Here is a 27,812-nt window from a genome sequence, read left to right as displayed (position 1 = left end):
CCAAGAAAACTTGAAATGCCAAAAATTTTATCATATATGAAAAATTTTTATAAGGATTTTCCCAAATTTGACAATGCTTAATATTTACATGATATTACCAATAATGGGCTGGGAAGCTAAAAGAATCTTTCTAAACTACCACGGATAATAAAACTAATGGCCTTGCTAGATGAAAGGCTGTATAATTTTTATATTCTCTCCACACAAAGTATTATTATAAAATGGTTCTCATATGAAAAGGTGCTTGTAAAGCATGTGGCCAAAAACTGTAGACAAAAAAAGTATTGTAGAGCTGTTACTTATTAAAAAGTTATATTGTTTTTCTGTATTTTGTGATATTGATGAGATTTATTAACTTTTACAATTTTATTTGTAATGATTTTTCTCAATCTATAAGTGCACACTTTTAAACCTAATTTTGTAGTCATCTTTTACAAGAAAGCCATCCCTCTATCCACACCAATCATGTAAGATCTAGGCCGCACAAAATGTGATGGATCTGCTCTTTGCTAAGAGGCTTGATTTTTCTGTTTCCTGCCTTTTTTCCCTACAGAAGCACATGCATCCGTATCTGGTCTTCTGTTAAATATCCCTTTAGGCCTTGACCCCCATGTACATGACTTGCTCCCAGCAGCTGCCTTACATTGGGCCCATTAGGCCTTTAACCTTGACTTAGTTCATAGTTCTTGTCTCTGTCTTACCACTTCCTGGCTTCGCATTCAAACTTCCCATCCTCACCATTGCTCCCCTTTGCTTTAGTGATCTGTTGGACTCTTTATTTGTTTTTTTTTTTTTGGCTGTTTTTTAATTGAAGTATAGTTGATTTACAATGTTGTGTTAATTTCTGCTGTACAGCAAAGTGATTCAGTTATACATGTTATATACATTCATTTTTATATTCTTTTCCATTATGGTTTATCTCAGGATATTGAATATAGTTCCTGTGCTATATAGTAGGACCTTGTTGTTTATCCATTCTATATGTAATAGTTTGCATCTGCTAACCTCAACCTCCCAATCCATCCCTCCCTCACCCCCACCCCTTTCTTTGATTTTTTTTTTTTTTTTTTTTGAAATCAACATCTCTCTTAGCTCCCTGGTCTGCATGCTGATTGAGGATTCCCTGTGGCTTTTGGTCACTCAGGTGGACCTTATTAATTAACCACACAGAATGACACCACCCTTCTTCTTCCCGGCAAAGGCTAATCTTTCAGCCTTTGTTTTACATCTGTCCTTTCTTTCTAGCTCTTTGCACAAGAAATGATCACATCTCTTGCCTGTGTTTTTTGGCCTCTGTGACTGCACTCATACTGTCTGCTCAGCTCTGTAAACACTCAGGTGTCTCCCATCCTAACAAACCATTCTACTGTGTATCTTCCTTTTTCTCTCCTTGCTGCCTCAATCAAGGTTCTTGATTGCTGGTACCACATAACTATTTTCTCACTTCTGCTTTACTGCTCAGTCTTTTCCTACCTGAAGCCTCTCTCTGAGGTCACCAAAGACCTCCTTAATACCGGATATAATGGACTCTGTTCAGCCTCTGTCTGAGGCCTTAGACACTGACCACTACTCTCTACTTTAAATTCTCTTATCCCCTGGCTTTTCCGATGTTATCTTTTTGGCTTTTCTTCTAACTCACTGGTTGCTCCTCTCTCGTCTCCTTTGAGGGTTTCTTTTCTGATTTATTCCCATAAATATTAGTGTTGTACAGTATTTTATCCTCAGTATTTCTTACTTCTTTATTCCTCCAACAGAGTGATCTATTTTTTTCACTCATTCATTCATTCATTCATCAATATGTGTTGAGTACATACTATGTGGTAGGTACTGTGCTAGGTGCAAGGGAGACTCTGATGAACAAGACAGATACAGTCTCTGCATAATAGATCTTAGTCTACTTAGGTAGATAAATATTAACCAAATAATTAACTCCCATGGCTTCAGTCATCATCTTTTTGCTGATAACACTCATATCCTTGTCTGCATCTTGCTTGATTATTAGGTAAATGATACCCAGGACATCTGAAGTAATAAAAATCATTGAGATGGTAAAAAACATGTGGTTACTTTGAGCTGTGGCATTTGATGTAGGAAAAGCACTGGATCAGTCACTTAAAAAGGTTTCATTTATTATTACCCCAGGTTTTACACTGCCTGTAGGACTATAGCACAGGAAGAATGCTGTCTACAAATCTGAGATTCTCTTTTAGGCTCAGTGACTAAGTCACTTCTTAATTTTTAAAATTTATTTTATTTATTTTTTTTGGCTGCATTAGGTCTTCATTGCTGCAGGCGGGCTTTCTCTAGTTGCGGCGAGCGGGGGCTACTCTTCATTGCGGTGTTCGGGCTTCTCATTACGGTGGTTTCTCTTGTTGCGGAGCACGGGCTCTAGGCGCGCGGGCTTCAGTAGTTGTGGCACGTGGGCTCAGTAGTTGTGGCTTGTGGGCTCTAGAGCACAGGCCCTGTAGTTGTGGCACACAGGCTTAGTTGCTCCGCGGCATGTGGGATCTTCCTGGACCAGGGATCAAACCCGTGTCCCCTGCATTGGCAGGTGGATTCTTAACCACTGCGCCACCAGGGAAGTCCTGACTAAGTCACTTTTGACTGAATTTCCTTCACTAAATGTTTGCTGTTAAATTAATTTTAAAAGATTAATAGAAAAATGTGTATGAAAGTAGTTAGCTATCTTTATTTATAGTTAAAATATTATAGCACAATGGAAATGAGTTGGGGTGACCATATACCTCAGTCTTCCTGGGATAACCCCAGTTTATATGTTATCTCAGCGAAATGCAGGTAGCACCTACTTTTACTTTCATAACTGTCTCCATTTAAACAGTAGATTGTATGGTCACTCTAAAACCATTTTTCAAAGAAAACCTTTTTTCAAATACATATTTTTTATTATGCTTGCCATTTTTAAAAATCCTAATTTTTCCTTACTTCTTTACAGTCAGAGATTGACAGAATACAAGTATCTCTGGAATAAGACTCTTTCATTACTTACTTTTAGTAAAAGGGAGCTAACCAGTATTAAAAATGAAGTATATGATAATTTTCAAAACTGGACTTCACTGAAAGGAGAAGTTTTTCTACAAATTAAATCCATAAGTGAAACAGCCTTGACAGGTTTGTTATATATATTTAGAACATAATCGTCCTTTTTTTGGTAAATGGTATATCATAAGTAATGAAATAATGATACTTCATTTTATGTGATGGGAATTATGATTAATTTTAAACCTGTTATTTGTTAGTATACTAGATGACCATTAAGATCTATTCCATCCCTGAAATTTAATAATTATAGGCCTGATCTAAGATAAGCTCTGATACATCAATCTTGAACTGTGACCAGAAGTCTGGTTATTCCTATTAAATGTACAAATTTGTATTTTAAAACTTCTTTTCTGTTAATGGCTGAGTAGCTCTAATTAGATCAGATTTCCCACAGATAACAACTATAAATTCTGGACAAAGTAACTACCTAAAAACACTGGAGAGTCACCAAGACCAAGCACATGGAGGGAGCATAAGAAAAATTGAAAGAAGGCCTATTACTATTTGAAAAAAGCCAATCTAAAACGGCTATGTACTGGATTATTCCAACTGTAATATATGACATTCTGGAAAAGGCAAAACTATGGAAATAGTAAAGAGGTCAGTGGTTGCCAGGGTAGGAAGGAAAGATGAATAGGTAGAGCATGGAGTATTTTAGGGCAGTGAAACTATTTTGTATAGTATAATGGTGGATAGGTGTCCTTATACATTTTGCCAAAACCCATAGAATATACAACGCCAAGAGTGTACCCTTAATGTAAGTTATAGATTTGGGATGGTAATGATGTGCCAATGTAGGTTCATTAATTGTAAAAAATGTACCACTGTGATGCAGGATGTTGATGGTAGGGGAAGCTATGCATGTGTGGGGGGCAGGGAGTATCTGGGAATTCTCTGTACTTTCTGCTTAATTTTACTATGAACCTAAAGCTGAACTAAAAAAATCTATTATTTTTTTAATTGAAAGAAGGGGATGGCACTGGGTGAATTCCCTGTTTGTTGTTGTTGTTTGTCTTGGTGTTTTTTTTATGGCTATTAGATTGAGGGCAGGGTACAATCTATTCCAAGCAGGGAAGCTAGAACTTTGATAGAAATCTATAGTCTTTTTGGCTTTAAGACTGGAGGACAGAGATCAAGGCAGCCCCAGCTTTGAGAAGTGAGAGGATATCCTTGAAAAGAGATAGAAAGTGAGAGCTCAAATTTTGCATATAAACTCTTCCCAAATCTCTGGCTTATCCCTAGAATATGTGTGTACAGGGAAGACTCTTAAGTAGCTCATCTAAAGCTAAAGCAATTGACATTACCTGCTACCTACCCTAGGGGAAACAGTCTTTAGTATTTGAGTTCAGCCAAGTTAACTACCTGTTAAAACAAAGCAATACCAAAAAAAAAAAAAAAAAAAAAACAATACTCTAGAGGAACATAACAGAATCCAGAGTCTCCATAACATAACATCCACAATGTTTAGGATACAATCCAAAACTACTTGAACTGGGAAGAAACAGGAAAATGGCTTCTACTCAAAAGAGTAGACGGTCAATAGAGACCAACCCTGAGGTGGGCCAGATGATATCATTAGCTGACTAGGATTTCAAATCAGCTGTTAACTATGTTCAGTGACATAGAGGAAAATAAGCTAATAATGAATGAAAAGAGAGAAAATCTCAGCAAGAAACTATTAAAAATTGGAAAGTCAAGAATTAAAAAATACAATATCTAAAATAAAAATTTACTGGATAGACTTTTATAGCATATTGTGATTACCAAAGAAAGAATCAATGAACTTTAAGATAGATCAATAGAAATTATTCAATTTGAAGAAGAGAGATAAACACTGAAAAAAGTGAACAGAGCCCCAGGGAAGGGTTAAAATGTACCATAAGTAATAAATATCAGTAAATATGAAACTCTTTTTTCCTTTGAATTGAAAAACTGTCTATGCTCATTTAAAGTAAGAATTATAATATGATATGGTGGAGGTTATAAAGTATGTTGATTTAACATATGACAGCTAGAGCATAAAGGACAGGGGGATGGGGTAATAGATCCATATGGTTAATAGATCCATATGGTTGCATGCTTTTTGTATTTTATGTGACATGGTGCAACATTCATTCTATGTAGACTAAGAAATTAAGGATGTATAATCCCTAGAGCAACCACTAAAAAAAATACAAAAAGCTATATAAAAAGCTAATAATAATGGAGAATTAACATCATCTGACTCTAAGATTTATTATAAAATCACAGTAATCAAGTCAGTGTAATACTGGCATATGGATCAACAATAGATCAATGGAACAAAATAGCCTTGTAAATGACCCCTGTTGATAATGATCATTTCACTTTTGACAAGGCACCAAAACAATTCAATGGGAAAAAGAAAGTCTTTCAACCAACTGTGCTGGAACAACTGAATAGCCATATAGGAAAATATACCTTGACTCCTTAACTCCATAAAAATTAATTCAGGATTAATCAGAGCTAAATATAAAAGCTAAAACAATAAAAGAAGAAACAGGAAAATATCTTCATGAATTGATAGTAAATGAAGGTTTCTTGGATAGTACACAGAAGTAAGAATAACAAAAGAACAAAAATTGATGAATTAGACTTAATCAAGTTAAAAACTTACGCTCATCAAAAGATGCCGTTAAGAAAATGAATAGGTAAGACACAGACAGAGAAAATATTCAAAAAATCTGTGACAAAGGACTGCTGTCCAGGTTACATAAAGAATACCTACAAGTCAATAGTAAAAGGACAAGTGATCCAACCAAAAATGGCCAAAAGATTTGAATAGACACTTTACAAGGAAAGATACACAAATGACCAATAAGGACATGAAAAGGTGCTCAGCATTATGAGTCATAGGGAAATGCAGATTGAAACCACAGTGAGATACCAGTACATATACACTAGGTTGGCTAAAATGAAAAAAAATGACAACAGCAAATTTTGGTGAGGAAGGAGGGCAACTGGAACTCTCAAACAAATTGGTGAGAGTATAAAATGTTACAGCCACTTTGAAAAAGGATCTGACAGTTTTTTAAATAAAATTAAAGACACATCTGTCTGATGTCTCTGAAATTCTTCTCTTTGGAATTTACCATCTCCCCCAAATGAAAACATATGCCCATAAAAATATTCAGCAACTTTATTCAAGCTTTATTCAAAATAGCCTTAAGTTGGTAAAAGCCCAGAAGTACATCAGTAGAATGGATTATCAAAAAAACGGCTGAATAAACAATGGAATATAGAATGAACTACAGTAATGCAGTAACTTGGATAAACATCAAAAATATTACGCTGCCTGAAAGTAACCTTACACAAATAATGCACATTGTAAGATTCCATTTATATGATGTTCTAGAATAGGCAAAACTACTCTATAGTGGGAAAAAAAAAACAAAAACAGAAGTTACCTCAGAGGGGAGGATTGACTGGAAAGGGGGCATGAGGGCACTTTCTTTGGTGATAGTAATGCTCTCTATTTTGATAGAGGTTTGGGTTACACAGTGATGGATTTTTCAAAACTCATCTATTGGTACATTTGAGATTTATGCATTTCTTTGTGGGTATATTTCACTCAAAAATTAGAAATCTATATTGAACGCTAATTAACAATGTGCATGATGAAGTATTTAGGGAGTCAAATATATTGACTTATCTTGAAATGCATAAATATGTAAGATGGATAGAGGAATAGCTATGTTATAAAGCAAATATAGTAAAATGTTAATTGGAGAATCTAGGTGATGTGTATATTTGAGTTCACAGTACAGTTCTTCCAACCTTTCTGTATATTTTAAATTTTTTATAGTTAAATGTTAGAAAAAGAAAGCATTCTAACCATATAACTTCAGTTTCCTAATTTTATTATATAATATGTGCCTTTAGAAATGAGTTGTATATGACAATACTCAAAATTTTTAACTAATTTTGAGAATTAAATTTGGACAAATACAGATGAATATTATAACAACCATGTTTTCAACTGCAAAAATTGTTAATTTTTAATACTTTACCTTTTAAATAAAGAAAATATATTTCAAATATAAAGTACTGTTAAAGTATTGTTATACTTTAATATGTATGCATGTACTAATTGTATTTATTATTTTTACATTAGATTTTAAATTTTATATAGATGGTATCTTATACTTTGAACTTGCTTTTTTCATTCAGTTATGTTTTTGAGATCAATATTAATATAGATAAAATATCACATGTATGTTAGTGTTTTAGTTCAGCAGACATTGAATCAAAGGTATAAGTGCACGTAGTTTATTTGGGAAGTGAAGTTCACGCAGGTATAGGGACAGAAAGGCAGCCAATAAAGGTTACACTATTACAGTGGGCAACTGGAGCTTAATCCCATGAAGAAACTGAGAAATGGTTTGAAACACATGCCTCAGAATTCCTCACTCAAGGAGTAAGGGAGCTGGACATCAACTCCCAAGAGTCATTGGTTAAGGGCTGCTCCCAGACAGTGTAAACTCCTTGGCACCTGTAGTCTGCCATTTGGTGGGAAGTGCTACTTTCTGCAGTTCCAGGGAAAAGATTCCTCCAGCACAGAGATGCAAATAGTGGGAACTGGAAGTCGGTAGAAGAACATTGAAAGGTTCAAGGGATATGGGCAGGGCACTGACAGTGTCCACTACAGTTAATAATATAGATATACTGTATTTTATGCATCATTTCCATTATTTGAACATTCACATATATCTTTTGATGAATGTATGCCTTTGTTTCTTTCTGGTAAATACCTAGGAGTAGAATGGCTGGGTCTTATGGTAGGTTATATTTAACTTTTTAAGAAACTACCCATTAGTTTTCCAAAGTGGTTGATCCTTTTAAATCCCTACCAGCAAAGTATGAGAGTTCTAGTTGCTCCATATCCTTGTCAACACCTAGTGTTGTCAATCTTTTAAATTTTAGCCATTTTAATGGGACAAATATAGAGGATATTAATCCACATTCAAATCACTTCTCGATAATTTTCTCATTTTTGAGTGTCTTGTCACATCTTATTATAGAATATTTACCTCATAATGTCAGTAATGATGTACTCAGTCATACCAGAATAGGAGAAGCATCAGCTCTACCCGTTTTTGTTTTCATTTGTGTTGCATTATTAGTATCTTCCCTAATGCATGATTTCTTTGGGGGAATCTTTTAAGCTAATTGTCCACTTTAGGACTTAGTTTAGGTAAACCACAGAGGAGCACATAGACTGCAATATGTCACAATCACAGAAAGAGATAGAAAAGCAAGGAGGTACTGACAACCCCTCTGCATGGAGGAATATTACTCCTTCCTCAGTTTAAAAGCTCACTCACTTTATTCTCACTGAATGTGACCCATATAATATAAGGACAAAGGGAAGTACTGCAGGTACATGAAGGGGAGATTAGCTAAGGGTCTCCCAGAACAAGTAGCTGCCCTTTCTTATGACTTACGTCTTGTTTCAGATGTCACCTCTTCAGAGAGATCTTTGCTGGGCATCCTAGTTAAAGTAGTCTTCCCTTACACTTCTCTATCCTATTTTTCTGTTTCATTTTTAATAACATTTATCACTGTCAGAAATATTCTTATCCATTTACTGATTTATGTGTTTACTGCCAGACTCCTCACACTAGGCTATAATCTCTAGGAGGACAGGAATTTTGATGGCTTTGCTGAATGCTGTCTTCCTAGTGTTTTAAGAGAATTTTGCCTGTCACAGTGTAGGTGCTCAGTGAACATTGTAGAATTTAAATGGAAATAAAGGACACCCAAATTTTAACCCAGATTAAATCTGATAATTTTTATGTTCCTTTTAAAACCTCTGAGTATTTTCTAAATGTTTTTGATAATGCTCACTTATTACTTCTATATCTAGGGAGAGAGAGTAAGGAGAAAGGAGAGGCTTTGTTTATGAGTTATGTCTGCCTGAAGCTATGGGTTACTATCAGTAGTAAAATTCTCAATCTGATTTTTAAAGCTTGTTTGAAACTTATTTTTTGAACTTTAAGGAGGGAAATGGAAAGCTTGATGATTCTTTTTTTTCCCTCAAATTCAAATGCCTTTAAGGATTTTTCTGACTATAAACATAAAATAGCCTCAATGTTAACACATAGAAAATACAGAAAAAGAACAAGGAAGGAAGTGAACATCATCTACAATCTCATTACACAAAGATATCTGCTGTTAACATTTTGATATAGAACTTTCTAATCTTTATTTTCACCGCATAGATATATATACTTAATAATATATCATGGAAATATACAGTCATGCCAACTAACTGTGTAAACTATGTTGACATAACATCTCATTGTAGGAATGTATCTTAACTTATTTAACTGGCTTTCTATTTGTGGACATTTAGGTTGATCATAGTTTTTGCTTTTATAAATAAGGTTTCAGTGAACATCTTTACTCATGCATCTCTATGATCTTGTCCCATTTTTTTCTTTAACATAGTTAATTCCTAAAAGTGGTATTGAAGAATCAAGTAGTATTACATTTTATCTAACATGGGAAGACAGTAGGTAGTTTTCAAACCTTAACTTTAACATTTACCATTATAATAAATCATATCGCTTTTATATCAGAAGTGTGAGGGCTTTGTTTGGAAATTACACAGTGGTGATTGCAGAAGCTCAGAGATGGAAATACATACACAAGGACAGTATATTTAATTTCCAAGCAAGAGCTTAGTGACCATAACAGTTGGGGTGTGTGAAAGTGAAGCTACATTATTGTAAGGGTTTTTCCCCCTCTTTTAAAAAAAATTTCTTCTTACTCAATGTTATCAGCACAATCGAAGCCTCAGGGCACATATATACAAACATGTATCAGTATATGCAAAACTACAAATATGCTGATGCTTGCCTTTTTATAATCTCTGATCAATTTGAGCACACTTTAAATTTAGCAGCAGTTCTAGTAAATATATAAACATGCCAATTTCACAATATAAAATTTTAAGTAAATAATCTTTATCTTAAATTTAGATTCAGAGAAAATAGAGTGTAATGCTTTTGAAGGTTAATTCTTGTAAAGCTTGAGTAACTATCACACCTACACAAAAAGATGACCAAAAGCCTAGGAAGTATATAGACCTACATTGTCCAATATGGTAGCCGCCAGCCACACAGAGCTATTGAGCACTTTGAATGTGGCTCTAGCCTCTCTTTGAAATGGTAGTATTTTGGATATGTGGAATTAAATTACACTGTTAAAATTAATTTTACATGTTTCTTTTTACATTTTTAATGTGGCTACTAGAAATTTTTAATGTATATATGTGGCTTGCATTGTATTTCTATTGGACAATGCTGGTATAAATAGTGAAATGAACTTTTTATACTTTAAAACTGTTAAAATGTTATAATTTTATTTTGGTTTATTTCCTATTTACAAAAATTATAAGGGCTTAATGTCAGTTATAATGACACCCTTTTATTTTGTTACTGTTTCTTATTTCTAGTTTGTTGTCTTGACTATTCAATTAAGCTTTTACCTAAGTTTATTAACACTAACTCCAAAATATATCTGTACCCCCATGTTCATAGTGGCATTATTTACAATAGCCAAGACATGGAAACAACCTGTATCCATTAATGGGTGAATGTGTGTGTGTGTGTGTGTGTGTGTGTGTGTGTGTGTATATATATATACACAATGGAATATTATTCAGCCATAAAAACGGAAATCCTACCATTTGGGACAACATGAATTGACCTTGAAGATGTTATGCTAAGTGAAACATTGGGATGGCCAAAAATTTCATTTGGGTTTTTCCGTTACAGCTTATGGAAAACCCCGAATGAACTTTTTGGCCACCCCAATAAGTCAGAGAAAGACAAATACTGTATGATCTCCTCGTATGTAGAATCTAAATAAATAAATAAATAAACAAACAAGAAAAACTATACACCAGACTCATAGAAAAAGAGATCAGATTTGTGGCTATCAGAGGTGGAGGTGGGGAGGGAGAGGGGGAGTTGGCGTAAGGTTGTCAAAATGTACAAACTTCCAGTTATAAGATAAATAATTACTAGGGACATAATGTACAACATGATGAGTATAGTTAACACTGCTCTATGATATATAGGAAAGTTGTTAAGAGAGTAAATCCTGAGAGTTCTCATCACAAGGAGAATTTTTTTTCATTTTATTGTATCTATATGAAATTATGGGTGTTACTAAACCTATTGTGGTAATCATTTCACACTCTATGTAAATTAGACCATCATGGTGTACCCCTTAAACTTATACAGTGATGAATGTCAATTATTTCACAATTAAATGTTAAAATTAAATATATGTGTATATATATTTATTTAGACCCACACGAATATGCCCAACTGGGTTTTTTTTTTTATTGAGGTATAGTTGATGTACAATATTTTATAAGTTTCAGGTGTACAACATAGTGATTCACAATATTTAAAGGTTATATTCCATTTATAGTTATTATAAAATGTTCACTATATTCCCTGTATTTTACAACATATCCTTGTAGCTTATATGTTTTATACAGCCCAACTCGTTTTTGACACGGGTGCACAGCAATTCAGTAGAGGATAGCCTAGCCTTTTCAACAAGTGGTGCTGGATATCAAAAACTTTGATCCAAACCTCACACCTTATAAAAAATTTAACTCAAAATGGATCATAGACTTAAATGTAAAATATAAAATTATTAAACTTTTAGGAAAAAAAGAAAATCTTTGTAACCTAGGATTCTTAGACTTGAACTTAAAAGTATGATACATAAAAGGAAAAATTGATAAATTGGACCACAGCAAAATTAAAAACTTTTCCTCTGCGAAAGACCTTGTTAAAAGGATGGAAAGGCAAGTTACAGACTGTGAGAAAATATTTGCAAAGCACATATCTGACAAAGGGCTTGTATCTAGAATCTATTTTTTGTAAACTCTCAAAGCTCTACATCAAAAAAATAGTGCAATTAGAAAATGGGCAAAATAAATGAGCAGAAATTTCATCAAAGAGGATATACAGGTGGCAAATAAGCACAAGAAAAAAATGTTCAATATCATTAGTCATTAGGGAAATGCAAATTAAAACCATAATGAGATACTACTACATATCTACTACAATGTCTAAAATTTTAATTGAGCAAAGCAAGTGTTGGCAAGGATCAGAGAAACCAAATCAATATTGCTGGTGGGAATGTAACATGGTACAGCCATTCTAGAAAATAATTTTTCAATTTCCTCTAAAACTAAAAAGGCACTTACCACATGACCCAGCTGTTGCACTTTTAGGCATTTGTCCCAAAGAAATGAAAACCTAAGTTCATGCAGATACCTGTACATACACGTTCATAGCAGCTTTATTCATAATAACCAAAATTGGAAACAACCCAAATGTCCTTCAGTGAATGAAGAACAAACTGGGATACTACTCAGCAATAAAAAAGGTACAGATTATTAATACATGCTCAAGGGACTATGCTGCGTGAAAAAAATCCAGCCTCAAAAAGGTTACATATTATATAAGTCTATTTATGTAGCATTCTTGAAATAACAAAATTATAGAGAAGGAGAAAAGATTAGTGGTTGCCAGGGATTAGGGATGGTGATGGGGATAGGAGTAGGTGTGGCTATAAAGGGGTAGCAGGAGGTAGCTTTGTGGTGATAGAATAATCCTATGTTTTGGTCATGTTGGTAGTTATACAAAGCTACATATGTGATAAAATTGCATAGAGCTATGCACACACACACACACACACACACACACACACAGAAAGGTGTGTATAACTGGTGAAATCTGAATTAGCTCTGTGGATTATACCAAGAGCAGTTTCTTAATTTTGATAGAGTACTGTAGTTATACAAAATGTCAACATGCAGAGAGGAGGAATAAAAGAAGCACAGGACCTTCCTATACATTTCTTTACAACTTCCTGTAAATCTCTAAGTATTTCAAAATAGTTTTTTTAAAAAAAAACCTATATAGTGTTTTATGATCCCTTCATTAAATAATAAATCTAGTGTTTCAGAGTTTTTTAATATTATTTTATATCAGTATGCCTTGGTAATAAGGTTATAGAGGCTTCCTAAAAACTTAATGATGTAACATAATTTTAAGTTCATTGACTAAGCTAACAGGACTAAGAACAACAGAAAAATTTTATCAAGACAAATAAATTGATTGTATGAGATTAATACTAATAATTATACTTGCATCAGCTAGCAAATTCTGTCACACTTACTTTAAAAGCTAAAAACATCTATTGGCTATAAACTTTGACAATATTACAAACATTTTAAATAACATACTTTTTTTCTACACTAGCTTTTATTTGTGATCACATGGATATATCCTTATGGTGTGAGTTGATTCTGCACGGCATAGTTCTTCATTTGAAAAGTTGACGTAAAATAAAACTTGAAACATTTTTATAAGAAGTAAAATAAACTCCTAATTCATCTATACTAACTCAGTTGTTTTCAGTTTTCCATTTTATCTTCTATACTCCACATGCTCACCTATTTTTGCATATTTATAATCACAACATAAATGCCAATAATTATTCTAAAATATAGCATTATGGGCTGAAATGTGTCTCTCTCAAATTCATATGTTGAAGTCCTAACTCCCTGGTACCTTGGAATATAACTATATTTGGAGTTAGGGTTCTTAAAGAAACAATTAAATTTAAACGGGTGGGCTCTAATCCAAAATGATTGGTATCCTTACAAGAAGAGGAAATTTAGAAACAGACACACACAGAGAGAAGACAATGTGAAGACACAGGGAGAAGGCGGCCATCTACAAACCAAGTAGAGAGGCCTGGAACAGATCTGTCCTTTATGACCCTCAGAAGAAACCAACCCTGACACCTTGATCTCAGACTTCTAGCCAACAGAACTGTGAGAAATGAATTTCTATTGATTAAGCCACCCAGTCTGTGATACTCTGTTATGGCAGCCCTAGCAAACTAATAAATGTAGTAAACCCCGTATACACTGCACACATTATTCAGATACTTTAAAAGATTTTCACATTAAAATTAATTTACATTTAAAATCAAAGTCCAAAATAGGAAGTTTCTAGAAAAAGGCATTGTTTAATATTTTCTTGCTGACAAAGTATGCTGAATATTAAGCAGAAGATACAAATGAAGTATTTCCTATTCTTCTAATTAGTGGTTATCACTTTATGTAATCAATATTTTTAAGTCTAACTTTTCATAGATTAGGTTTTCTCAAATCAGAGCATACCTATTTTAGTAGAAGAAATTTCAGAAAAAAATAATGTTTTTACCAAGGCAGAATATTTTAGCAAGCATAGAATCAATTTGCTTCCACTCTCAAAATAACTATTGACCGAATAGCTCTTGAACTTTTAAAATTCAAGTTCTGAATTAGGCTTAGAAATGTAGTCCACATTTTTCATAAAATTGATGAAATTGGGGATAGAATAGGCCTATTTGCTTATCCTATTAAAAATGTTTCCTTCTTTTAGATGTGTGTGTTTACTGCCTTATCAAGTCTTACATTAAATAATTTGGGGCTCAAAATGCTTGCCTCTGAAGTGAAGGGAGAGTTAAGATAAACACATATTTAGGATTTTCAACTAGTGGTATATTAGAAGCTTTGTGCAATAATGCCTTTACTCATTTAGTAGCTATTTATTGAGCTTCTGTTAATTCTAGAATGTTGTGGCAGAAATTACGGGAGGAATAAAAAATGAATGAGATATTACCTCTGGCCTAAAATAACTTACAGTCTAATAGTAGGTCACATGTATGCATATGATCAGTGCCATAGAAATGGTGCAATTGGTGCAAGTTACAGATCTGGCAGGAAAGATTTCCAGGCAGAGGTAGCCTAAGAGCTGTGGTAGGTCCAACGTATGAGGCTAGGAGGACCTTCTTCATGGGGCGGTGCAAAGACAGGGAAAGTATATGGTGGGTACAATGACCAGAATAGGTTGATCATAATTTATGAACCCAAATTGGAACACATAAGTGACAATTACGAAGTTGTATTAATGATGGAAGTAGGATTAAGTATTTGACACCAGGATTGCCATAGGTACAGGGGATGTATAATTTGCCAAGGGTGAGTTAATTGACCCCCATTGAGTTTACTCTCCTATTTCCATGTTAGAAACCTGTTAAAAATCTTACTGTACTTTTCCATGTGTTAGAATATGTTTCACAAATGAATTTGTATTGCAAATTCTTATTCTTTTAATGTCAGATAGAAAGTCACATTGACACAAGGAGTTATTTTAGAGACAGATAGTAGTGTACACTAAGAGAGTCAGCCTGTGAACCTAAGCAGTACCATTCTGGCAAACGATAAATAGGTCACAGCATGTGTGCACTCCTCTGCAATGTCATTCTGACTTAATCATAGACAGATATGGTTACAGCATGGTACAGTTTATTCAGCCATAAGAAGCTACCATTATGGCTAGAAAAATTACCCGGGAAGACTTTTTAGGCCTGAAGAAAAATTGCAACCTCCTTATTTTCTTTAACTACATTAAAAAAAAATTCTATGTACTACTGTGTTAGTAGTTTTCCTCACACAAATGGGAACATATCCATAAATTTTTAGAAGCATATAGCTATTCCAAGGGGAAAAAATTCCCATATAAAGGAACCATTGGAATATAGTAGACCCCCACTTATTTGATCCCTGCCAATTTATTTCTCTAGGTTTTCCATTTTGAGTAGGAATTAAAGGTGAAGATGGTGCCAAGACCCCTTGTGTTCATGCCCTAGGTCTACCTTAAATGCCACTTTTTCTTCCAGATGTACTTTCTTCCCACAGAAAGGCATTTTGCTTTTCTCTACTTAGACCACATTCCTGATCCTACTCATCACCATCCCTTGGGGCATGTTCTCTTCTCTGTGCTCTGTTCAGCGTCCTGCTTTACTTCTCCTGTAACCATTTACTGGCCATATTGCCTCTGCAGCCATGTCTGTCCCATGGATGTCTACTTCTGGTCTTCGCTGGCCCATGTGGCTACTATTTCTGCTGTGATGGCTCCAAGACCAGTAAACCAAGCCAACCTCCTTTGACACCCAATAACACACTAAACCCATCACATAGTCCAGGATGAGCTAAGCAAGGAAGAAATGCCAAGTGAGCTCTCTGAAAAAGCAGACTGTCCAGATTTTCATGTAGATCACATCTTCATCAGTTCAGTTAATTGTGGTTGTACAAATTTTATAGTATTTTTATTATTATTGCATGTGTGTTTGTATATTTTAATGGTGGCTTAAGGCAGCAGTGCTGAAAACACTAAGCAAGGGAGACCTTGATTATTATCATTCTGAAGGATAAAATGTTCCATGCATTTCTCACAAAATTATATAAAATTAGCACATTTAAATCTACATAATGCTGTGAAGGCATATTTTTATTAAACTTAATCTAAGTAGATAGAATAATGAGAATTGATTGCTATGATGAAATTCTGCTCTTATTTTGAGGGGACAGAGTGTTATTAGAACCATTAAGATATATTAGCTAATACTTTCTGCCCATAAATTTATTAGTTTTAGATACTATGTCCTTTTATTTCTCTCCACCCCTACCACCTTTCTTCATAATTTGTGTAGAATATGTCCTAGTTATCTCCTAGAAATACTTCCTAACCAGCTCATGCTAGCACATTTAAATTTACTTTTCTGAATCATCTTGCCAAGAAAACAATTTAATTTCAATAAAACCCAGAACATTACATGGATATTATTTTATTCATTCACGTGAGTATTTAAAAAGCAGGCAGGATTGCCATTTAATACAATTTAAAGGCTTAAAAAAACTACTAAAAGGTTTCATGCATCATTTAGCAATACAATCCTTTTTCATTTCTTTTTCAGAATAACTACTAAATAAAAACTTAACTTTTTGGTTAGGTGTCACTATACTCTCAGAGAAGTCATGTTGGCTTTCAACTATTCATTTTCTAAAAGAAAATAATCATTTTTAAAGAAATGTTTTATGATCCAGTGTTATCTATTTGTAAACTTTGAATTTTCTTTACAGAAATAAAGATGCTAAATAAAAGTTTGACAGTGTCCCAGAGAAATAATGTATGCCTTGAAGAGGAAATGAAAAATCTGAAATGGTTGTCAGATGCAGCCATATTGAGATCTCAGCAAATTGAGGCATCCAAACAACAGGAAGTAAACTTGCAAACCAGATGCCATGACTTGCAAAAGGAAGTACTAGGTAAAAGAATTTTTTTTTGCTGTTGTTAGCAACTAGACATAATAAAGTAATGTCTAAATTTTTATTTCTCTCATGATCACAACAAAATCTTGTTTTAACTAGTTTGTGTTGTAAATATGCCTAATTATTAATAACAATGCCAATAACTGTTTCTGTGATAAATGTTTGCTATCATCCATTCCTATTCTGCCATTTAGAGTGGCAAGTATTAAGTGAATATATTAAAGACATTTCAAGTACAAAGTGAGATTTCAGGAAAACAAAGTAGAATTTTCTTTTGTATATCATTATTCCCAGTGGATGGTGGTTTAGAATACTGAAGGAAAATATAGCATATGCTGTTATATAAGGTGATTCCAAATTTTTAGGCATTCCTTCATTTTCCCAAATGAAAAGGTTAAAAATTATGTTTTGGGAACCTTGGGCAAGGTTTTAAAATTTTTACCTTAGAACAATGAATATGTTAGCAGTAAGGCTATGGGGTTTGTACTTTTTCCTGAAGGCAATAAGGAATCTTTGAAAATTGGTAATCAGGAGAATGATATAACACAAGCAGTGTTTTAGCAAAATTAAGCTACTATCAACGTATGGAGGTGTTCCAAATATCAAGAAATTGGAGTCAGGTAGCCATTTAGAAAATATCTTTGCTGGTAACCCAGTCCCTAGACTAACCATAAGAAACTGACGTAGGGTAGAGAACTAACATTTTTTAGGTCCTAATGTGTGCTAGAAACCATGTTAGCACTGTACATAAATTACTTCTGTCACTTCTCACAATGATCATGAATAGCAGGTATAATTATCCCATCTTACAGAGGAGAGAATGAAGGTCCAGAGAGGTAACATACTTGTTCCCACATAGCTGGTAAATGGCAGGGAGTGAAAGCAAACCTAGTTGGACTCCAAGACTCATGCTTATCCCACTATGTCTCCTTGGCCCTCTCCATGGCCACACTGGGAAGGCTCAAATAGAATCAGGGTTGAGAGAACTACCCAGAAATAGAGAGGTAAACACCTGGCTGAGTAGACAAGGGCGAGAAAGAAGTCACAGAGGGCTCTGAACTTCTTTGCTTGGAAGTCTTTAATGATGGGAGCACACCACAGACTAGAGAAATCTGGAGAGGAACTGATTCTGAAAGAGAAGAGAAGTTGTCACATGAATTTAGACGCAATATGAAACTAGATACAAACTTTAAAATCAGATATTTTAATTATTCTCTTGTGAATTACCTATTCATAGATTTTGCCAATGTTCTATTGTATTACTAGAATTTTCCTTAACAATTTTTAAGAGCACTTTGTATAGTAAAGTAATTATCTTCTCTATTCAATTTTTTTCTAATGTATTATTTGTCTATTGACTTTTCACAGTAAATTGCACCATATCAAAGTTTTTCTTCTGGGTATCATCAAATTAATGTCTTTTATTGTTTCTGGTTAGTCTTGGTTAAAACAGTCCATTCCATTCCTAGATTATACATATGGTGTCTTGGTTTTTCTTTCATTTAAGTCAGTAGCACATATGGAATTTATTTTTTATATGATGTGAGATTTGGGGTTCCAGTTTTATTCTTTCCAAATACATAGCCAGTTGTATCAGTATTATGTATTAAATAATCCATCCTTCTCCCACTAAATAAACCTACTACCTGTCATATGTCAAAATTTCACAAATGCTAGTATCTATTATTGTATTCTCTTTTCTGTTCCACTAATTTATTAGATGTACCATTAATATCATATTCATTTGACTTAACAGTATATTCTCATAGCTGGTAAAGTTTATTCTCTCTCCTTTGTTCTTACTTTTTAAATATATATTTGAAGGCAGTTATTCTTTGATTTGAACTTTAAGATCATTTATTTACCTCTAATCCAAAGACTCTGATAGATATCTAGTAAAGTTTTTCTCTTCCAGTCTGTATACTTTTATTACATATTCACAGCAGGTATTCTTCCACATAAACTTTAAGATAATATCATTAAATTCTGATATTAACAGGGATTCTAATTGGGATTACATTATGTTTACACTAATTTTTAGAGAATTGACATTTTTAGTGATACTAAATCTTTTTAATATTATAAAAGTTTATTCATTCAAGGATATGGTATGTCCTTATGTTGTTTTATGTTCTTTAATATAATTTTATAGTTTTATTTGAATGTTTCTTTGCCATTCTTTTAAAATTTATGACTATCATATTTGCATCTACTGTGAATGAACTATTTGCTCTATCTCAATGTACTGGTATTGATAGATGAAAAAAGGCTATTGATTTTTATATATTTGTCTCATATCCATTAAATTTACAAAATTCTCATATTAATTCTAGTAGTTTTTATTTAGTGTCTCTTGGATTTTCTAGCTGTGCATTTATATGACCAGCCCCAATGCCCCCCAAAAAGAGTCCATCTATTCTTTTCCAATGTTTATATATTTTATCTTATTTCTTGTCTTGTTCATATCTTATTAAATCCATTTGAACCTCTGAAACTGTGTTAAATAATAATGGTGACAGTGATCATCCTTGTCTACTTCCTGATTTTAATTGAAATCATTCGGTGTTTTTCCACTTGGAATTATATTTGATGTTTGGTTTTTGGTAAATATTGTTTATTTTTAATCAAATATTTTCCTTCTATTCCAACTTTACTTAAATGTTTTATTAGAAATGCTTTTGGATTTTGTTATATGCCTTTTCAGCATCTATTGATATTAAGCATGTTTTTTCTCCTTTAACCAACTGGTAAAATGGATTTGTATTACTAAATTTCCTGATACTACTTTTTTACATATCATTTTCTACAGGGTTATATTTTATTTATAAGTTCAGTACCTACATTTATAAATGAGATTGGTCTATAATTTTTCTTTATTAAGGGGCACTAATTAGAGTTTTGTGTTAAAATTAAGTGATGTTAATAAATAGGTTTAACAACATTTGATTGTCTGTTTTTTAAAGGTTAGATAAAACTTGAATGTGAACCCAGTATCATTAAGTAAAATTCAATTATGAACTCATCTGATTCTGGTGCCTCTTTAAATGGTAATTATTTAATGTTTCCAGAGTTTTCTGTAGTAATTTGACTATTTAAATCTTCAGTTCTTCTGAGCTCAGTTTTTATTATTTATATTTTGACAGGAAATCATTCATTTTTCTCTAAGATTTCAGATTTGTATCCATAATATGGCATGTAATACTCTTATTTTTAAAATATCTCCTCTATCTGTGGTGATACCTGATTTCTGATTTTTAATGGTATCTACTTTTATTTATCTCTTATTATTTATCAGGCTTTCAAAGAACTAGCTTTTGGGTTTTTGTTTTTATTTTTTTTAATGCTTTCTACTACTTTTATTTTCTGTGACATTAGTTTTGACTTCTATGTTTATTAATTTTTTCTTCCTGGTTTCTTTTTGTTTTTTGTTTTCATTTTTTAGACTTCTGAAAGGACTACTAAGTTCTTTTATTTCTCATCTTTTTTGTTTAATAATAGAGGCATTTCAAAGTATAAATTTTTGTTTGAGTAAACTTTGTATCTCATAGCTTTTAATATTATTTTCTTTTTCAATGCTATCTAAATACTCTGTATTTCTTATTTTTTCTTAGGTTAAAGGGTTATCTAGGAATATATTTCTTAGTTTCTAATTTGTTTTGCAAGGGAGTTACTTTTTTATTATTTATTTAACTTAGGGATATTCTGATTAAATAATGTGACATAATACCTCTTTGAATTTGTTAAACTTTTCTTTATGTTGAGTACATGATCAAGTTTTGTAAATGTTCCTTAGAAATTCAAAATAAAATATAATTCTCAATTTGATGGATGTATTGCTAACTTAGCTAGGTGTAGAATACTTGAGTTCTTTTCTCTCAGTAGACTGTTTATGCTAATGCTTTGACTTCTAGCTTTCAGTGTTGCAAATGAGAAGTCTACCTACAGCTCTTATTCTTTTTCCTTTAAAGATAACTCATTCATTTACCTGGAAGCTTGTTAAATTTCCCTATCTCTCGTTTTTTCTTTTTTCTTTTTTTTTTTCTTTTTTCATTGAACCTCAGGATTATTCAGTTGGATCACTCAGTTGGTTCATGACATGTATACTGGCTAGGACTTCATATACAGTTTTGACTAGAATAGGTATAGTGGGCATCCTTGTACCATTCACAATTTTACAAAAACACACTGCTAAATAACTTTGGGGTTTAAGCAGAAATTATAATGAATATAAAATATCTGGAATTGAATGGTATTAAAAAACACTATGCATCAAAAACTTGTGGGATGTAGCCAAAGTGGTGCTTTGAGGGAGATCTATAGCTTTAAATACTTACATCAGAAGGAGGGAATAAACTCAAAGAACATAGAAGAAAAAATACAATAAAAATAAAAGCAGCAGTCAGTGAAATAGAAAACAAAAATATGATAAAGAAGATCAATAAAACAAAACAATGATAAAAAAATAAAATAAAGTAGACAAACCTCTAGCAAGTTTGATCATAGGAAGAGAGAAGATACAAATGAAAAATATAAGGCATGAAACAGAAACAGTGACTATAGATAAAAAGTAAAAAGAAAAGTGAATACTGCCAACAACTTTTGCCAACAATTTTGAAATCTTAGATGAAATGGACATATTATTAGAAAAATATATCTTACCAAGACTTACTCAGAAAAATTAAATGTTCCTATAACTATTCAAGAAATTGCAGCAATATCTTCTCACCAGGAAAGGGCTAGATTATTTAACAAGCAAGTTCTACCAACTTTCAAGGAACAGAGGATCCTAATTTTACACAATATTTTCTAAACAACCAAAAATTGGAAATATTTCCCAACTCACCCTACAAGGCGAGGGTAACCCTGTTACCCAAATCAAGACAAAGATATTAAAAGAAAAGAATATTATAGACCTATTTATATTATGAATATCAGTGTAACAATTTCAACTGTATATTTGATACTTTAAAAAATATTTTGAACCACTTGAATGTATTACTCATTTAAAAAATTAATGAAGTTATAAGTAAAATAAAACTCTTACTATGCCATGCTGTTATTTTAGACTTCAGAGAGAAGAACAAATTTAGGACAGATTTGCTAAAAAATACATTTCACAGTTATACATAACTTTCCCCAAAATGCAATTTGCCCCAAAGATTATTATTCTTATTTCTCTTTTATTTCATCATTTTCATCTGGTTTCTAAGATAAGCCATTTCCTTGAATGTTTTAGTTTCTTAAAAGAACAGTGAGACATTAGGGAACATATCTTATATTGCATGTAACAGGTAGTTAAGGGTTAAGTCAAGTAACTACCTTTCTATGTTTGAAAAAAAAAGTGATTTATGGGAATAAAGACAATGAGAAGAAAGGGAAAACATTTTCACTAACTAGGAACTCTCTCTGTGTCAGTCATTTGACTAGCACTAAGCATTTGACTAATTTTCCCTTATCTAATCCTCACAGTATTCTAATGTGAAAGCTTTTATTCTTCCTATCAGACATAGAGATGTAGGCCATGGTCACACTGCTGAGATTCAAACCCAGGTCTCTGTTGGGACAAAGCCTGTTAACTCATTAATCATTTCTGTCAATTCCAAAAAAGCATATGAAAACACTGAACTCCTTTTCCTTTAAAAAAAAAAAGAGGTGGTGGATTTTACCCCTCTCACAAAAATGGACCATTGGCCTAGCAAGTTTTCTAGGAATTAAAGCTAGGACAGTGTTTTCCAAATTGCCTGACCACAAGAACATCTGGGACTGTGGAAATGCATGTGTGGGGATAATAAAGGAACCTATTGAAAATGTACATTCTTGCATATCAGTCGGAACATACTGAGTATCTCCGAGATTCTAAGACTCTCTACTTTTAATAAGTGCTCAAGGTGGTTCCTATGATGAGGAAAATTTGGTACTAGCTTAACAATAAGAATAAGGAAAATAGGAAAAAGCATGTTCACATTGTAGCAGAGTAAAAAAGAAAGAAAGAAAGAAAGAAATGGCTTAATTTAGAAGAAGTGCATTGGCACTGGCTCCACTATCCTTTGGCTTTTTAAGATTTGGTGTTTTGTCTCTTCACTCTTTACTCAGATTTAAGCCTTACAAAGGGAGTCTCTGGTCTTAACGTTTTGATGAAGGCTGGTAGCTGTGAGGCTGATGCACTGGAGAAATTAGTAGGAACGAAAATTGTAGAGAAGGAGTATGAAAGATGAAGATCTGGGATGCTTATATTAAGCTTTAGAAAACAGGGCGGGCCCGGCTCCTCGAGCATCAGGCCTACTGGGTCTCCGGGTCCTGGGGCTTTCCATCCTCTGCCACTCGAGAGATGGCACTTTTTAAAATAGAAAAATGGGTGTTATTTTTATTTACTTTTTTGTAAAGTGATTTTACGTCTTCTGTTTGAGGCTTGGGATGATCCTTTGTCTGCACTGTGTACAGTAATTGTTTCCCTCTGACTCATCGCTCGTAGCTCAGTGGGCTGTGTGCTGAGGATCCGTCCGCTCCTGGGACGCGTTGCTGTAACAATGCTAATAAAACGTCTCTTTGTAAAAAATATATATAATAAATAGAATAGAATAGAATAGAACAGAATAGAATAGATTAAGCATTAGTGAGGTTTCTTAGTTGCAAGTATCAGAAACTAGCTCTAATCATCAAAGAAATTTACTGAAGGGATATTATTTAGATATTCAGAATCTTTGAGAAGGTGGAAGAATCAGGCCTAGAAGATGGTTAGAAAACCGTGAAGCTAGAACTGCCAGAAACACAGCCAAAATCATGCCACAAGAACCATCTGGGAGGGTACAGCTGCTGTGTCCTTAAAGCACTGGACACCCTGCATGATCCCCTACCTCCTCCTATGGTCCTGAACACAGATTGATCTTGGAATGAATTCTCTACTGCTTCTGCTGCTTGGTGTCAATTGCTGTCATGTCAGATCTTGGAAAAAACATATTTTTTAAATAGTCTGGAAAGTAAGAACCACATTTGGCTGCCTAGCTCTAGCGTATTTTGAATATGTTATTATAGGAGTGTGTAGAAGCTGTAAAAATGGCAATGTTATTTTTAGAACAGAATAGCAAATACAGAAGTAGAATCTATTTTAATATAAGGATCATTAACAAATGGGAAAAGCAAAATTATGTAATAAGTGGTGTAGGGGTAACTAAAACAAAATAATCCAAAATACACCCAAATAAACCTCGAATTAAATAGGAAAAAATAACAGGAAAAACTAGCACCAAAAAAAATACAGAACTTACCCTAGTCGCAGAGGTATAAAGCAGCACTTCAGAAATTGCAAAGAGTAATATTAACAGATTTTGCCTATAAAAAAATATAATCTCTGAATTCAAAAACTGCCAAACCTAAAAATAGAAGATGGACAAAAAAAATTTGTATCATATATGGTATGCAAAGGGTTACTATCCATACCATATAAAGAATTTGTTCAACTGTGTGAGAAAACTCCAAGACCCCAAGCAGGCAAATGGTTGAAAAACAGAAACAGATAATTAACACAGGAAATTTGGTAAACAAGCAAGAAACATTGAATTACTAATAACTAAACAAAAATAAAACATTTACCTCCTTTTAAATTAGTACAAAGACTTTAGTGATAAAGCTTCCCTTCCTTTGGTGATAAAAAATTGTTATTATATTTCTCTAACCCATAAAAATATTTGTGATCAAGTAATCTCTTTGTGAATTTATGTTTAGAAAACTGCAGAAGAACATTATTTACATGCAACGATCATATTTTTAATAGTGAGTGATTAGGAATAATTTATTCCCAACTCTAATGAAATGGGTAATAAATTATCATATACCATCACTTGGAACATTATTTAGAGTTTTTAAAAAATATTTTTGGGGGATAGTTGATTTACAATGTTGTGTTAATTTCAGGTGTACAGCAAAGTGAATCTGTTATACATACACATATATCCCCTCATTTTTAGATTCTTTTCACATATAGGCCATTACAGATCATTGAGTAGAGTTCCCTGTGCTATACATTAGGCCCTTATTAGTTATCTATTTTATATACAGTAGTGTGTATGTGTCAATCCCAATCTTCCAATTTATCCCTCCTCCTCCTTACCCCCCAGTAACCATAAGTTTGTTTTCTACATCTGTAACTCTATTTCTGTTTTGTAAATAAGTTTATTTGTACCCTTTTTTTAGATTCCACATATAAGTGATATCATATGATATTTGTCTTTCTGTGTCTGACTGACTTAGCTCAGTATGACAGTCTCTAGGTCCATCCATATTGCTGCAAATGGCATTATTTTGTTCTTTTTTATGGCTGAGTAATATTCCATTGTATATATGTACCACATCTTCTTTACCCATTCCTCTGTCAATGGACACTTAGGTTGCTTCCATGTCCTGGCTATTGTAAATAGTGCTGCAATGAACATTGGGGTGCATGTGTTTATTTGAATTATGTTCTTCTCTGGGTATATGCCCAATAGTAGGATTGCTGGATCATATGGTAGCTCTATTTTTAGTTTTTTAAGGAACCTCCATAACATTCTCCATAGTGGCTGTACCAGTTTACATTCCCACCAACAGTGTAGGAGGGTTCCCTTTTCTCCACACCCTCTCCAGCATTTATTGTTTGTAGATTTTTTGATGATGGCCATTATGACTGGCGTGAGTTGATACCTCATTGTAGTTTTGATTTTCATTTCTCTAATAATTAGTGATGTTGAGCATCTTTTCATGTGCCTCTTGGCCATCTGTATGTCTTCCTTGGTGAAATGTCTGTTTAGGTCTTCTGCCCATTTTTTAACTGGATTGTTTGTTTTTTTGATATTGAGCACCATGAGCTGTTTGTATATTTTGAAGATTAATCCTTTGTTGTTTCATCTGCAAATATTTTCTCCCATTCTGAGGGTTGTCTTTTTGTCTTGTTTATGGTTTCCATTGCTGTGCAAAAGCTTTTAAGTTTAATTAAGTCCCATTTGTTTATTTTTGTTTTTATTTTCATTACTCTAGGAGGTAGATTGAGAAAGATCTTGCTGCAAATTATGTCAGAGAGTCTTCTATGTTTTCCTCTAAGAGTTTTATAGTATCCAGCCTTACATTTAGGTCTTTAATCCTAAATCCTAGGGTGTGTTCTAATTTCATTCTTTTACATGTAGCTGTCCAGTTTTCCCAGAACCACTTATTGAAGAGACTGTTTTTCTCCATTGTATATTCTTGCCTCTTTTGTCATAGATTAGGTGTCCATAGGTGCGTGGGTTTATCTCTGGGCTTTCTATCCTGTTCCATTGATCTATATTTCTGTTTTTGTGCCAGTACTATACTATCTTGATTATTGTAGCTTTGTAGTATAGTCTAAAGTCAGGGAGCCTGATTCCTCCAGCTCCATTTTTCTTTCTTAAGATTGCTTTGGCTATGCATGGTCTTTTGTGTTTCCATACAAATTGTAAAATTTTTTGTTCTAATTCTGTGAAAAATGCCATTGGTAATTTGATAGGGATTGTATTGAATCTGTAGATTGCTTTGAGTAGTATAGTCATTTTCACAATGTTGATTCTTCCAATCCAAGAACATGGTATATCTCTGCATCTGTTTGTGTCATCTTTTATTTCTTTCATCAGTATCTTATATTTTTCTGAGTATAGGTCTTTTGCCTCCTTAGGTAGGTTTATTCCTCAGTATTTTATTTTTTTTGATGAGATGGTAAATGAGATTGTTTCCTTGATTTCTCTTTCTGATCTTTCATTGTTAGTGTATAGGAGTGCAAGAGATTTCTGTGAATTAATTTTATATGCTGCAACTTTAGCAAATTCATTGATGAACTCTAGTCATTTTCTGGTAGCATCTTTAGGGTTTTCTATGTATAGTATCATGTCATCTGCAGACAGTGATAATTTTACTTCTCCCTTTCCAGTTTGGATTCCTTTTATTTCTTTTTTTTTTTCTGATTGCCGTGGCTAGGACTTCCAAACCTGTGTTGAATAATAGTGGCAAAAGTGCACATCCTTGTCTTGTTCTGATCTCAGAGGAAATGCTTTCAGTTTTTCACTATCGAGAATGATGTTTGCTGTGGGTTTGTCATATATGGCTTTTATTATGTTGAAATGGGTTCCCTCTATGCCCACTTTCTGTAGAGTTTTTATCATAAATGGGTGTTACAAATAGATCAGCTGCATAAAGTGCAGCTGATCTATTCAGTTCTACATGTAGAGATTGGGTAGTTATAGATGTAATACAGATTCATCTAAAGGACAGTGTAATTGCAGAGCAAAATGGCACATAATTTCAAAACTAAATTAGGGTTTCTGCTGCTGGTGTTGAATAGATTCACTCCATGGGTAACAATATCCAAACTGTGTTAACAGAGAAAGAAACTATCTTAAAAGGCTATCTGTCACCTCTCTCTTGGTTGAAACCATTGAAAATTGGTAGGTCAGAGTGGACAGGATCATTAAAGTTTCTCTTAATTCAAGATGACAAGTACCACTTCCTGTGAACCTATCCATGAAGGGCACCAGGTTTTGTTGTTGTTGTTTTT

General features: G+C 33.3%; 1 protein-coding gene across 1 annotated transcript in view; it reads left to right on the top strand.

Moving 5' to 3' along the window:
- The window catches only part of LEKR1 (leucine, glutamate and lysine rich 1), a 218,398-nt gene that overhangs the window by 81,651 nt on the left and 108,935 nt on the right, over window positions 1-27,812 (top strand). Inside the window, exons 3-4 of the mRNA XM_061192760.1 lie at window positions 2,954-3,129; window positions 17,090-17,275. Coding sequence (XP_061048743.1) covers window positions 2,954-3,129; window positions 17,090-17,275 — 362 coding nt within the window. The remainder of the gene's footprint in view (window positions 1-2,953; window positions 3,130-17,089; window positions 17,276-27,812) is intronic.

Source organism: Eubalaena glacialis, chromosome 6 (genome assembly GCF_028564815.1).
Source record: "Eubalaena glacialis isolate mEubGla1 chromosome 6, mEubGla1.1.hap2.+ XY, whole genome shotgun sequence".
Classification (NCBI taxonomy): domain Eukaryota; kingdom Metazoa; phylum Chordata; class Mammalia; order Artiodactyla; family Balaenidae; genus Eubalaena; species Eubalaena glacialis.
This window is presented reverse-complemented; position numbering and strand designations above follow the sequence as displayed.